At 39.4% G+C, this 13,088-nt stretch overlaps 1 protein-coding gene across 1 annotated transcript in view; it reads left to right on the plus strand.

The window, feature by feature from the left end:
* The window catches only part of CDK5RAP2 (CDK5 regulatory subunit associated protein 2), a 71,352-nt gene that overhangs the window by 16,727 nt on the left and 41,537 nt on the right, over window positions 1-13,088 (plus strand). Inside the window, 4 exon segments of the mRNA XM_054284215.1 lie at window positions 1,833-2,003; window positions 2,728-2,901; window positions 7,824-7,921; window positions 11,597-11,727. Coding sequence (XP_054140190.1) covers window positions 1,833-2,003; window positions 2,728-2,901; window positions 7,824-7,921; window positions 11,597-11,727 — 574 coding nt within the window.

A 13,088-nucleotide genomic window follows, 5' to 3' on the forward strand; every position in this document is an offset into this window, starting at 1 on the left:
AACTTGGATCTGATTCTGCTCTTCTTCAGTTTTTCTTAGTCAAGCAAGTGGTTCTTTTGCTCCTGAAAAAAAAAATCAGTTTGTAGAACTGAGGGTCAGGGTGTAATCATTCTTTGAATAACATTTGAGGGGGTTTTGGGAGCTGTTAGGTGTTTCTTAGCTGAATCCTGGAGATGAAGCTAAAATGAAGAAAGGAAACCAAAAGGCTTTGTGAATGACATTTTGCATTTAATGTGCAAAATAAACAGAAATCAAACAGTGAAGTAATAAAGTGATGTTAAGGATTTGATGTGAACCTGCATGAAGCAAGGTAATTAAGTCAAGGAAAGGACATAAAACAGTTTGTAAAGAGGCTACAATTAAAATGTCACTAGTGCTATTTCTTTGGACTTAGAATAAGAAACAACTATTAAATTTTAAATCCCTCTGGAGGTAAAAATAAAGTTTATAAGTGACTACCATATGTGCAAACTATTTAAAGGGCTCATGCTACTTCACAAATGGGCCCTTTTGGGGAATAAATAGCAAACATTTATTTGAAGATGTAGGCTGTGTTACCTGGTTCTTTGGGTCTGAACAGAAGTTTAGATAGTATAAAGTCTCCTGCAAGTTTTAATTGTTTAATTTTAGGTAACAGCTCCTGTGTTACAAGTTTCTACCTCTCTTTCTTCTACACAATGTGTGCAGTAGAGGAAGAGTTTATAAAATGAGGTTGGTGTTTATGCAAAATGAGGTTGGTGTCTCCTTCAGCTGACAGTGTTGAAACTCCCAACCAACCAGCAAAAATGTTGGAAGTGACACAAACAGTGGTGGTGGGAGAGAAGGTGGAAGGACAGAGAAGCCAAGTTGGAAATTTTCCTGTTGCCATGTGCTCTTAAATGTTTTCCATTCTATCTGTGAGCTGGCTATAAATCCATGCTAACAATCTCATATATTCACATAGATGCAGTGATTGTCCTGGAATGTCAGGAACAGGAATTGTTTGATGTTACTTCTTGGGAGCCAAGGCTTTTCAGGTGGCCAGACTTTGAAAGCCCATGGAGAGCTGTGGATTTTCAGCTGGAGTGGGACAGATCTGTGGGGCTGCAGAGGAGAGCTGGGATTGTGCTTGGTGCAGCCCAGGACCTGCTGCTCTTCCATTGCAGCATTTCATGTTGGTCCTAACAGATCTCAGAGTCCTTGGGGCTTGCTGCTGTGTAGAAGCTGTTGAAAGAGATTGTTCCTGTGGTTTAGGAGCAGAATGTCCACATTTCTCTCCTGGGAAGCTAAGATGTAGATCTAACACAGCTAATCTTGGAGCTGCAGGAAGTAATTAGCAGAGCCAGAGTCAAGATCAAGTTCTGTTCATCCCTTCTGATCATGAGCTTGAGCTGGTTGGTCATTTGAAGTTTGTGTTCTTGTCAAAAGAAAAAAGTTTTTAACATTTCTGACCTTTTGTTTGATGCCAGAGTAACCAGTGTGCAACAATTTTCATGGTGTGATGAGAAAAAAGGCAAATGACAAACTGAATCACCTGTAAGCAATTTTCTCCTATTTCTAGCCAGAGAGTAAATTGACTCAGAAATGAATGTTCATTCTGACAACATCTATGTGCATAATATTCCCAACAGCCTTGGAGAACAGCCATTTTGTATGAAAAGCATTTAAACAACAACCTAGATTTATGGAAGAAAATACTGACATCTCATTTGAAAGTTGTTCTTTCTTTAATTGTATTCATTTATGCCAAGAGAAAGTGGCTTCAGTACATTCTTCAGTGACAGTGTGGGTTGTTAGTCTTAAACTTTCTTGAAAGTTGATTTGCTGCATATTCAGTTTCATTTTTTTTGTAGGACCTTAGAAATCAACTAGAGAAATTACATGGTGAAATGACTGAGAAAGAAAAAGCAGTTGAACACCATTACAATATTCTTTTGAGTGAAAGCAATCAGAAGCTGCAGAGCCAAGAACTTGTTATAAGGCAGCTGACAGACAGTGTCAATCACAAGGATCTGCTGCTTGAGGTAGGTAGACTTACTCTGAAATGAAAAATGGAATGTTATCATTTGATTTTGTGTGGGGAATTATTACAAAATCACGTTTGTAGTTGGAGTTATTGTTGATTTTGAAGATAATCCTTCACTTCTCATAATACTGTATTTGCAGAACAGACCTGTAATTACAGAGTGTGTGACATTCCCCAGGATTTCTTGTTAGGGTTTTGTGAAGCGTGTGGACAGAGGGGGAAGAAAGCTTTACTAATACTTATGTAGGATTGTCAGTGTTGTAAAAGCTCTGAAGTGCTCATGATTTTCAGTTTGTTGTGCACAAAGTGGAAATTGATGAATAGATACTGAAATATTTTATCTCCTTTTCTGGGAGCCCCAAATGTCCTGGATGGGAAGGTTCCTGCCTGAATGGTAACAGGGCCCTGCTCAGTTTTCACAGAGTAAAAATTAGTGATGGTATTCAGCAATGCAGAGAGGAGATGAGGTTGCTCATCACCTAGAGACAAAGGTGCATGCCTTGACTTCATTTTTTAATACTGAGAAGGTTGCATAGGTAGGGAAAGCTTCTTTCTATCTTTTTATTTTACTTCTGATGTCTTAAATTGAGCTCTTTTCACAAGGTGTGTAAATAACATGTTCCAGGTCATCCTTGGATATTCTTCTGAACTTTGTTAGGTTTTGTATTTTGCAGTTTCAAATTAGACTAAATTTTGTAAAACTACTTGTTTTCTTTTGTTAGAGACTTGATGGAACAGTTAAAGAAAAGGATGCAGAGCTGCAGGAGCTCCAGAATAAGTGCAAGAACCTTTTAAGAGCTAATGAAGAACTTGAACTGAAAAATGAGGGTTTAGTAAAGGAGAAATGTGCTGCACAGACTCAACAGTCAATTATCAAGATAGTCAGGGAGCTGGAGGTGAGTTTTGCTAAATGATCATTTGCAGGTAAGTACCTGAACTTCAGATTGAAGAGAATTTTGACTTTGGCTGATATATGTTGTAATTCACCATGTTTTGTGCTCTGATAAATTTATATGGCATCACTAAATTCCCTACTTTCAGATGTTTTGCCTGCCATAAAGAGGTGGAGTTTTTTTGGTGGTTAGGGCAGCCATAATTCACTGAGTGGGAGGATATCTGCATTTCTGGAAAGAGGTGCAGAGAGGAGTTTGTGTACTTTGGACAGATAAGGGGAAAGATTGCACAGAGCTGGTGCCCACAGGAGATAAATGGAATGTGAGGATAAATACAGGTAGGAGTGAAAACATGTCCAGGGCAAGAAGAAAACTGCTTTAAAGCAAAGAAGAATTTGTACAGAAATATGTGTATTAAAAAAGGATGAGCAATATATGCCCATTACTGTATTTGATGCCATGAATGGAAAAGATTTGTACCTGAAGTGAGAGGTCAAAATTCAAAATTTTACTTTTAGAAGTACTTCCTTCTCTCTTTACCTTCTGTTCTAGCAAAAAAAAAAGTCAGGTGTTGTTAAATTTTTGAATCACTGCCTGACTCCATCAGTGCATCATGGTGTACAGATCATTGAACAAATGAGCTGCTTTTGAAGGTACATTTCTTGTCTCTTTTTGTGTTGTTTGCAGCCTGATGTGTCAAGGTTTCTAAAAGCATCAGGCAAGGTTAAAATAATTAGACTGGTACACAGTAATGGTGGAGAAAGCTTTTTCATTTCTTTGATAATATGTCAGTCATTAACAAGACTTTCTCAAGGAAGTTCAGAATAAAGGGAGCAAATGGCAAAGGAAACACAAGTGCAGTGTTTGGGTCACATTCTGAGCAGTCTGGTGGTGAGATGATGAATGTGTTGGGCACTATAATTAACCATGGGAGGGACAAGAACATGTGGAGTCCTGGTTGTGTGACCAGCTCAGAGAAAAGGAGCTGCAGCCCTGTTAGCCTGGGCAGCAGTGAAGGTTTGTCCCAGTGATGTGAATGTGCAGACACAGAAAAAGGTCTGGGAAAGGCTGGGGGAAATTCCACTTGTGCACAACAAACTGCAGCGCATGCACCTCACTTCTGTCACAAGGGGACCTGGGGTGGAAAATCACAGGGAATTAATGGAAATCAAACAGTGAGTTGCCTGTGTAGCCCTCCCTCTGTTCAGGTGGGTAACCAGGGCAGGAAATCACCCAGCCCCACCTTCTAATCACAGCCCATTCTCTGCTCCGTGCACTCAGTGACTGAACAATAGCTAATCACAGCCCATTGTCCTCTCAGCTCAACCTCTGTGTCACCTGTCTCCTGCAAGGACCCACTTGGGCATGTTAATCACCAGTTTTTGGACACAGATTAGCCAGAGCTCTGCTCTCATTGGCTGCCTGCCACTCCTGGATGGCTTTGCTGTGCTGCACTGACTCTCAACAAACCCACAGCTGGATCCTCCCCACCAGAGGGGACAGAAACCAGGCTCTTCAGCCTCACTGAGCTTTTAAAGTTGAAGAAATTGATTGGAGAGATACAGAACTTTTCTCTCTCTCAGCAGATCTTTGTAGTTTATTTTAATGTATTGATAAATTTTAAAGCAACCAACACCCAGAACTCTGCTGGGTGCCTTGGCCAGGCCAGGAAAGATAAATTACAGGTTCTAATTTTGGAGTTTGGGTTTTTGAGCCACTGTCATGGTCTAGAGAGAGTGAGTGAGGGTATGGATAATTAGGGGAGTTTGACAACTTCTGACTTGGGGATCTCTGAAGTCTGAGTTAAATGTGTTTTGCAGACAAGGAATTTAGAAATTGGAAGAAATGACCAAATTCTAGTGATGGATGAATGGATGGATCAGTGAGGAGGTATAGCTAATATCCTTCTCTCAGTCATTTATCCTTTAACCTTCAGAGATTTTGAAATGATCCTGAGGGTTGTTGGAACAATCAGTGAGGCAACCAGATATTCATGTGACATTGCCAATAAGTTATTTATTGTGGGGGTATAAGCCTTTTACTTTCATTGCTTACAATCTAAGGAACCTTTAATGAAAATAAGTTATGTTTTCCATCACTGCTGCTTAGGAATAGTATTTCAGACTTAAATATAGACTTTAACATATTAGATTGCCTCCTTTCACGGGAATATAAATCCTTCACTGCAATATGGTCCTGGATGTCTTGCAGCTATCTCCTCTAACACATTTTCTCTCACACCATGTGTCAAGAGGTTTAATGTTTCATTAACTCCCACAGCATTACAGTCTATTTAAGTTACAGAGCTGCCTTATGTTTTGTGTACCGTCGGGGAGTTGATTGAAATAATTCACTCCTACGTGTTATTTAGAAATGACAGTAATAATGTACAAAAAAAAAGGGATGTTCATGCTGCAAATCCTCATCCTTAATATTCATGAAAGATTCTGAAAAAATCAGGAATACATCCTCGTGATTTTGCTAACCTTTACCCAGGTAGTTGAATTTAGAATTTAATAATTTGTGTATAGCCTGTGACATTTGGAATTAAGAAACAGCTCATGTCTCCTGTTAGGCAGAAAGAGTTAGGAGGATTTCATGAGGTTACTGAGATTTTGGTACAAATGGAGAACCCAACATGTGAATCCTAAAAGGAACAGGGTTTGTGTGTGGCACTGCTTTGTTCATGCAGCAGCCATTCCTTCCCTCATTTGTGCTCACTAACTGCACAATGACAGTGCTCTGCCAGGGCTTCAGAAAGAGCTTTAATTAGGGTAGAATTCTGTAGTGTCTTCAGTAATAATTGCAAGGTTTGCATCAGACATATGGAGGAGTTCACTAGAACTTGTAACAGACTGTGAAACAACTAAATTAAGTAAAAAGATTAATTTTTTCCTGTTGCTTTCTACGTCATTGGTCAGTGTTTGTGATCAAACTTCTCCAACTTAAATTACAACCCATGTATTTCTTGCTTAATGTCTGTTCTTGAAAGGCTGAGATTCCAGCATGTTGATAAGACTCCTTAATTTAGGCTGCAAGATGTACTTTTAAACTTTTTTTTTCATGAGATTATTTTATTACTGGCCTCTGGATCACCCACCTCCATCTGTTTTTGTGTTTCTCTGTGCTCAGTCAGCAGCTTTGCTGGGAGCTCTTCCTCTGCTCATCTAGATAATAAATTAGATGTGAAGCTCAGGATTTTTCACTTTGATACAGAATAGTATTTAATGTCTAAATTGCACTAGAACCTGGAAATGTCTCTTAGATGCAGCCTTTAGGTATTGTTAAATTTTTGAATCACTGCCTGACTCCATCAGTGCATCATGGTGGTCAGATCATTGGACAAATGTGCTGCCTTTGAAGGTACATTTCCTGTCTCTTTTTATGTTGTTTGCAGCCTGGTGTATCAAGGTTTCTAAAAGCATCAGGCAAAGTTAAAATAATTAGACTGGTACACAGTAATGGTGCAGAAAGCTTTTTCATTTCTTTGATAATGAGACTTTCTCAAGGAAGATGATGGCAGCTGAGCATGGAGCTCCTGTCCAAAGGCAAGGTCACTCCTTCAAAGACTCTGGAGCATCAGTGGTGGGAGCTGCAGCAGGACCTGCCAGGCTGGTTCCCTTAACTGGAGTCACCTGAGCACAGCTTGATTACACTTGCAAAATATTATTTAACATGCTTGCTGGCATATTGTGAAGTAAGAGTGTAAATAATTAAAAGTAAACACCGGTTGTCCTTGCTTTTGTGCTGTTTACTTTGCAGAACACTGGATTGTTCAAATTAGCAGTCTTTGCATCTTTAGTGTCAACTAACGAGATTCTGTTGTAGCTGAATTTTTTTTTGTTGCAATTTCCTCCTTAGGAATTGCAGTTGGAATAATAACAGCTGCTTAAAACTCCTGGGTGTAGGTTTCTTCCTTGTTAATGATCTGTTCACTAATGATTTAGTATCTCTGAAGAGTTCCCTTAGCTGAAATTCTCCCTTAGCTGTGGCATCTTTTTTGTTCCTCCTTTCAGTTTTCAGTCAAAATAGAAAATAGAACCAAAAATTCTTTAACAGAGGCAGAATTTGTGCCTGATATTAATACATCTAAATTTGCTATAATATCCCAGTTATTTTCTCTTTGGAAATGACTGATATCTTAGATACTTTTACATAGTAAGTGCAAGAAAATACTCCATTAAATAGTTGCATTTTTTACTTCCTGCTGAAAAAGTGACTCTCTGGTTGTTTTGGAGTGAAAAAGTCTGGGGAAATTAGTGGATCCTTACTGAGAATGTACCATAAGAGTTTATGTTTATTCTTATAATAATAATATTATCCTTTCTGTGAGCAAGACTGCAGATAAACCATTTTCTTCACACAAGTGAAGCAGCAGCTTGTAGTGTGCAGAAAACTGACTTATGGAGTATCTGATATGTTCATCCTTTATTTGGAGCTCAATATAACCCTTCTTGTGCAGAGTTGGAACAGAATTTTCTGGATCTCCTCACCTCAAAAAAGCCAATTTTATCCAGAACACAAAGAGGACTTGTTCTAAAATGTGTGCTTGGAGCTTTGGCTTGTTTGCTTCCCTTCCCCTCCTCTGGGGCAGCTGCCTGCCAGGTTGTTCCTGTTGTGGGAACTTTGGGAGTGAGGATACTTTTGTTGCGGATGGGGGAAATTTCTGAGGCTGTGACAGAAATGCTGGGGCACTGCTGAGGTGTGTGATCCACTCATGGTGGGTGCACAGTGAAACATTCTTTGCCTCCCTCAATAACAGCTGGATTCAAGGACAGTGAGTGGTTCTCAGATCCCTGTTGGTGATCCTGTTCAGAAAACTGGGATTTCAGCTGCTTCCACAAGTGCTTCAGGACACCAGCACACACATGGGCACGGACATGAAAATCACATTGTAAACACAGGATGTTCTTCTTTTCATTCAGGAAAATAAAGAAGCTGAGTATGAGAGGCTGATTCTTGCTTTAAGGAAAGAACAGAATATTTATTCTACTCTAGTGAAGACCTTCAAGGAGTCAGATAGGTAAGTGCTTCTGCTTTGGGGGATAATCTGAACTCAAAGGGCAAAAGTCAGAAGTTGTAAAAAATGTGCAGCTTTAGTGGAGATTAGTTTGTTCTGGCCAGTTGTTTATAAGCTCTCTGTAGTAGTCTCTAAAGAGAAATATTTATGTAAGTTAGTTTCTATTATCTAAATTACTTAAAATGTTTCTTTTTAGATTGGAATCTCAAATGAGCCCTGTTTCAATTTATGTACCAAAGTAGGCAGCTGGATTTTCCATACTTAGGTCTTTTGTTTTGGCATCTGTTGTAAAACCAAATTGCAGTGAACTTTTGGGCACTGGACAATTTGCCATTTTTTACTCCTAAAATACAGATAATGCTTATCTTGAAAGTGACACTGTGAGAATTTTGATGAGAATATAAATATGCAAGATTTGGGAGAAGGTTAAACAAAACAGAGTAATTGAAGTTTGCATAGTACACTTTCAGTGCAAAGCATTGAAAAGGGTGGCAGGACCAAGTGGTTTTTAACCTTTTAGAATCAAAGAACACAACAATTCAGAAAGAAATCTGCAGCCTACTCTGTACCCTGTTATTGCTTGGCAGTTGAGGAGGAAATGTTATCATAAAGAAAATTCTTAGTCTGTAGACAAATGAAATTGAAATGTTTTATAAATAATTTACTGCTATAATTGCAAATTTCTGAATGAAGTATTTAAAACATTTGAGAGCCAGCTCATGAAAGCAATGGCTTATACCTGCCAGCTTTGGGGGATGTTTATTTATATTTTGCAGTTGTTTTATAGGCCACTGTAGTTTGGAAACCATAAAGAGAAGTAGCACTAGACTGGATGAGATCTGTGTGTGAGTTAAGCACTTAGCAGCAATGCCAGCTTGTGCTTGGCCACAGCTCAGGACCTGCTTTAGATACTAGAAAAAATACTGATGAAAAATAATTCTAGCAGTCAGCTGATGGAGATTATTTCTGATTTCATATGAAGAGTGGGACCTGGCAGTGACTCCTGCTCTGTGGGCAGGGAGAGGCTCCACGTTCTGTACAGCAATGACAGCAAAGCTCTAAACTGGCTGTTCTAGGATGCTTTTCAAATAAGCAAGCCCAGAACTGCAGGTGTAATCACTGGGATTTTCAAATGAGTTTCTCTGGGATCAAGATCATTACTCCTGATCCCTGATGTGGGATTTTGGAATGCATGGAGCAGTCAGTGCAGAGGAATGCACAGTGAGCTAGGGCTTGGAGCTGCTCTTTTTCCTCCATCTCCCAGTTTTGGACCTGCTTTAGATGCTAGAAAAAATTCTGATGAAAAGTAATTGCTAGCAGTCAGCTGATGGAGATTATTTCTGATTTCATATGAAGAGTGGGACCTGGCAGTGGCTCTGTGGGCAGGGAGAGGCTCCACGTTCTGTACAGCAATGACAGCAAAGCTCTAAACTGGCTGTTCTAGAATGCCTTTCAAATAAGCAAGCCCAGAACTGCAGGTGTAATCACTGGGCTTTTGGAATGAGCTTCTGTAGGATCAGGATCATTACTCCTGATCTCTGATGTGGAATTTTGAGTGCTGTGTCCAGTTCTGGGCCCCTCAGGTTGGGAAGGATGTTGAGATGAGTGTGTCCAGAGGGGCTGGGAACACAAACTCTGTGAGGAACCCCTGAGGGAGCTGGGGGTGCCCAGCCTGGAGAAAAGGAGACTCAGGGGTGACCTTATCACTCTCTACACCTTCCTGAAGGGTAGTTGTACTCAGATGGGGATGGGCTCTTTCTCCAGCAGCACTGACACAACCAGACCACACAGCCTCAAGCTGCACCAAGGGAAATTCAGGTTGGATATCAGGAAAAAGTTTTTCATTGAAAGAGAGAGAAATTTCTGGAATGGCTGCCCAGGGAGGTGCTGGAGTCCCCATCCCTGGGTGTGTTTAACAAAGCCTGGATGTGGCACTGGGTGCCAGGGTTGAGTTGAGGTGTCAGGGAACAGGTTGGACTCAATCTTGAAGGTCTCCTCCAACCTGAGAATTCTGTGATTTTGTGATTTTAGAGTGCATGGAGCAGTCAGTACCTGTTGTGCCACAACAGCAGAGGATGCGCAGTGAGCTAGGGCTTGGAGCTGCTCTTTTTCCTCCATCTCCCAGTTTTAGGGGTTGAGACATGCTGGAAAATTCATCAAGGCTTGAATCCCAAACTTCTGGGGAATGGGTAAACAAGCCCTGCAGATACACAGATGAGGAAGCTGGGTTTAATTGCCATCAGCACTGACATGGATTTTGGGCAAACATCTGTTTTCTTGCTGACATCTTCTTTTAGGCAATATTTATTTTAAGCAACCTGGGTGGTTATTTTTCAAAATGAATTACTGGATGTCAGGACCAAGACATTCCTTCTCTCTCCAAGAGGGGAATCAGGGCTTGTTCTTATAAAACCTTTAACTCATGGAAAGGAGAAAATGTGCTTACCTGGCTTCTAGTCATGTGTTGGTTTGGTTTTACTCTTAATCTTTTTTTGCTGAGCATTTAAGAGAGCTCTCACTTCAAAGAAGCTCTTGTATGAGGAAGAATTGTTTAAAGCAGTAGTTTCTTGTGCAGGAGCCCCTGACAACAGCACACTTGTCAGGAGACAGACTGAGAAGCTTTTCATACATGTAGCCTTTTAATTAATGTGCATCTGCAGTACTCTGTGATTCTCATGCAAGTATGATGTGCTCTGTGCTCCTGTACAGTCTCCCATCAGGTGGATTGAAATTTTTTTAAAGATCACTGAATTCTCTGTCATTTGGTGTAGTGGCTTGGAAATTCTGCAGCAGCCTAATTTATCTTAAAACACTAAGTGAAGTAAATGCAAGAACAAATAATACAAAGAATTCTGTAATAGCTTCTTATTTATTTTTTATTAAATCAAATTTATTTCATTTTATTGCAATTTCAGGTTAGTTTATATTCAGCACTTAAAATATTTTTACAGATTGATCAGAACTGCCTTGTTGATGTAGTTGAAGGGTGTGGGAAGATGTAGCAAGGGGCAGCTGATGCTGAAGAGCTTTAGTAGCAAAGTTGCTTAAAAATTAATTCACCTCAAAAATTATAAATTCTAAGTTTGAACATTTATTCCCCACTGTGGTAACTGAGACAATTGAGACAATTTAGAATTCAAAGGATCTTTTTACAGACTGTGGATAAATGAAGAAATAAAACAGTTAGTTATGTCTGGGTCCTATGTTCAATGAAACAGAATCTTTTGATATTTTTCCTAAGTGCAGGATTAGATTATCTGGTGGAGCTCTGTGGCAAGGGAACAAAGTTTCCATGGTCACCACATAATGGAATACACAAAGCCATCAGCGTTATGTGATAATGATATTTTTCTGGCACAGTTTTTAGAAGATAGTAATTTAGATTTTCCTTAAAAAGAACTGCTCAGAAAGAGGCTGGTGGAAGAGCTCTGTCATGGGGAAGCTGATTTAGGCAGCAGAGCCCAAAAGAGCAGGAAAATGCTGTGTGTGTAAACATTTAATCTCCTCTTTCTATGTAGGGATTTGTTTGTGCTTATGCATCAGAATGATGGAAGTGTGGGATGAAACCCAGCCATGGGGAGTGGGGAATGGCTGCAAGCCTGAGTGGAGAAAAAACAGCGCACACCAAAATGTTTTGAATTGAATCTCAGAGATTTATTTGTCCCCTTTTTTCCCCAGTATAAATAGCTTGCAAGTGGAATTGAACAACATTTTCATGTTGAGAAAACAACTGGAGGAAGATGTTTTAGGTAACAGGAATCTCCAGAAGATTTTACAAGATCAGATTAAGGACATGAAAAATCACAAAGGTTTGTATCCATGCCCACCCCAACCCTCCTCTAGCACAAAAGAAAAGTGGTTTTATTACAGTCAGTTTGCTGGCATGGAGATAAAATATTTGAGAGTAAAAAAAGGTGTGAAAATATTTCTTTTTGAAAGGTGCAAAAAGGTTTCTTTTTGACTTTCTATACAGATGATTTGGTGGATTTGTAACAGAATGCCTTGGAGCAATCAGGGCACATACAGAGGGAGAGTTTCTCTCTTTCCATGCAGCAAATGTTAGAAATTCCATGGCAGTTCTACTGCAGGGATCATTTCATGCTGCCTGCAGCTTTGTACCCACAGAATTGACTGTTTTCCACAAAAATCAGAGATTCCTGCCTTGGAATCACCTGGTGGCCATGGCATCACTTTCTGACCATGGGGTGTAATCACTTCCCAAAGAGTTTGTGGCTCAGGCACTGCTGACCTCCTCCTAACAGAAGCATTTCCAGAGAAAGAAAAAAAATACCTAGAAGTTTTGTTACTTAGTAATTCAGAAAAAGTAGAGCTTTTAAATATAGCTTAGCTTCTGGCTTTTTTGCTGTATGTCTTGGGAGGTGTTTTTAGTATATTCTTAGATATAGAAAAGAATAATATAAGTGGGTATCATTAAATAGTTTACTGCATATGTACAAGATGTTTCTGTTTTATCCCATAGGGGATATATAAATAACAGTAAAGCCTGTTCACTTCCCCTTTCAACTTAGATTTTCAATTTTAGCAGCACTTGACAGCTCTGATAAGTGACTAAAGGTAAACTTCAGCTGTTTCAGAGTTTCCAACCTCAAAAGCCCAGAGATAATCAACAACCAGGGTGGGCCAAAGGTTCTTGTGGACACTCCAGGACTCTCAGGAGCTGTTGTGCTGAGGGTGAGGCTGGTGGGAATAAAGGCTGGAAAATTAGTAATGATTTGTGACTTTTGGGTTCTTGTAGCAGCCACAGGATCAGTGTCAGAACTGGGAGAAGGATTTGCATGTCTCTTCTTTGTCCTAATTTAGTTATGCTTTCTCCCTATCTAATGAGATTTATTTCTAGAATTGTCTGCCATTTATATTGTAAATAAACAGGTGTTTATTGAAACATAAATAATTCCTGCAGTTATAGAGGCAATGAATAAGTAACTATTTTCAATCCAATTACTGCATTCTTTTGACCCAAAAGCAAAATAAGTTCATTAACTTTGTCTAACCTGGCATTTTTCCTTGAGACCTTGTTAAACTATAGTTAAAATAGAATAACTGTTCATGCCTAACTTATCCTTCCTAAAAATTATTTCTAATTGTAATGCTAAATATGTAAATTATAATTCAGAATAACATTCACAACTCATGCTGATAACCACAGAAA

This window comes from Melozone crissalis, unplaced genomic scaffold (assembly GCF_028551555.1).
Source record: "Melozone crissalis strain CALT ecotype California unplaced genomic scaffold, PUWL_Pcris_2 ptg000041l_1, whole genome shotgun sequence".
In the NCBI taxonomy this organism is placed as follows: domain Eukaryota; kingdom Metazoa; phylum Chordata; class Aves; order Passeriformes; family Passerellidae; genus Melozone; species Melozone crissalis.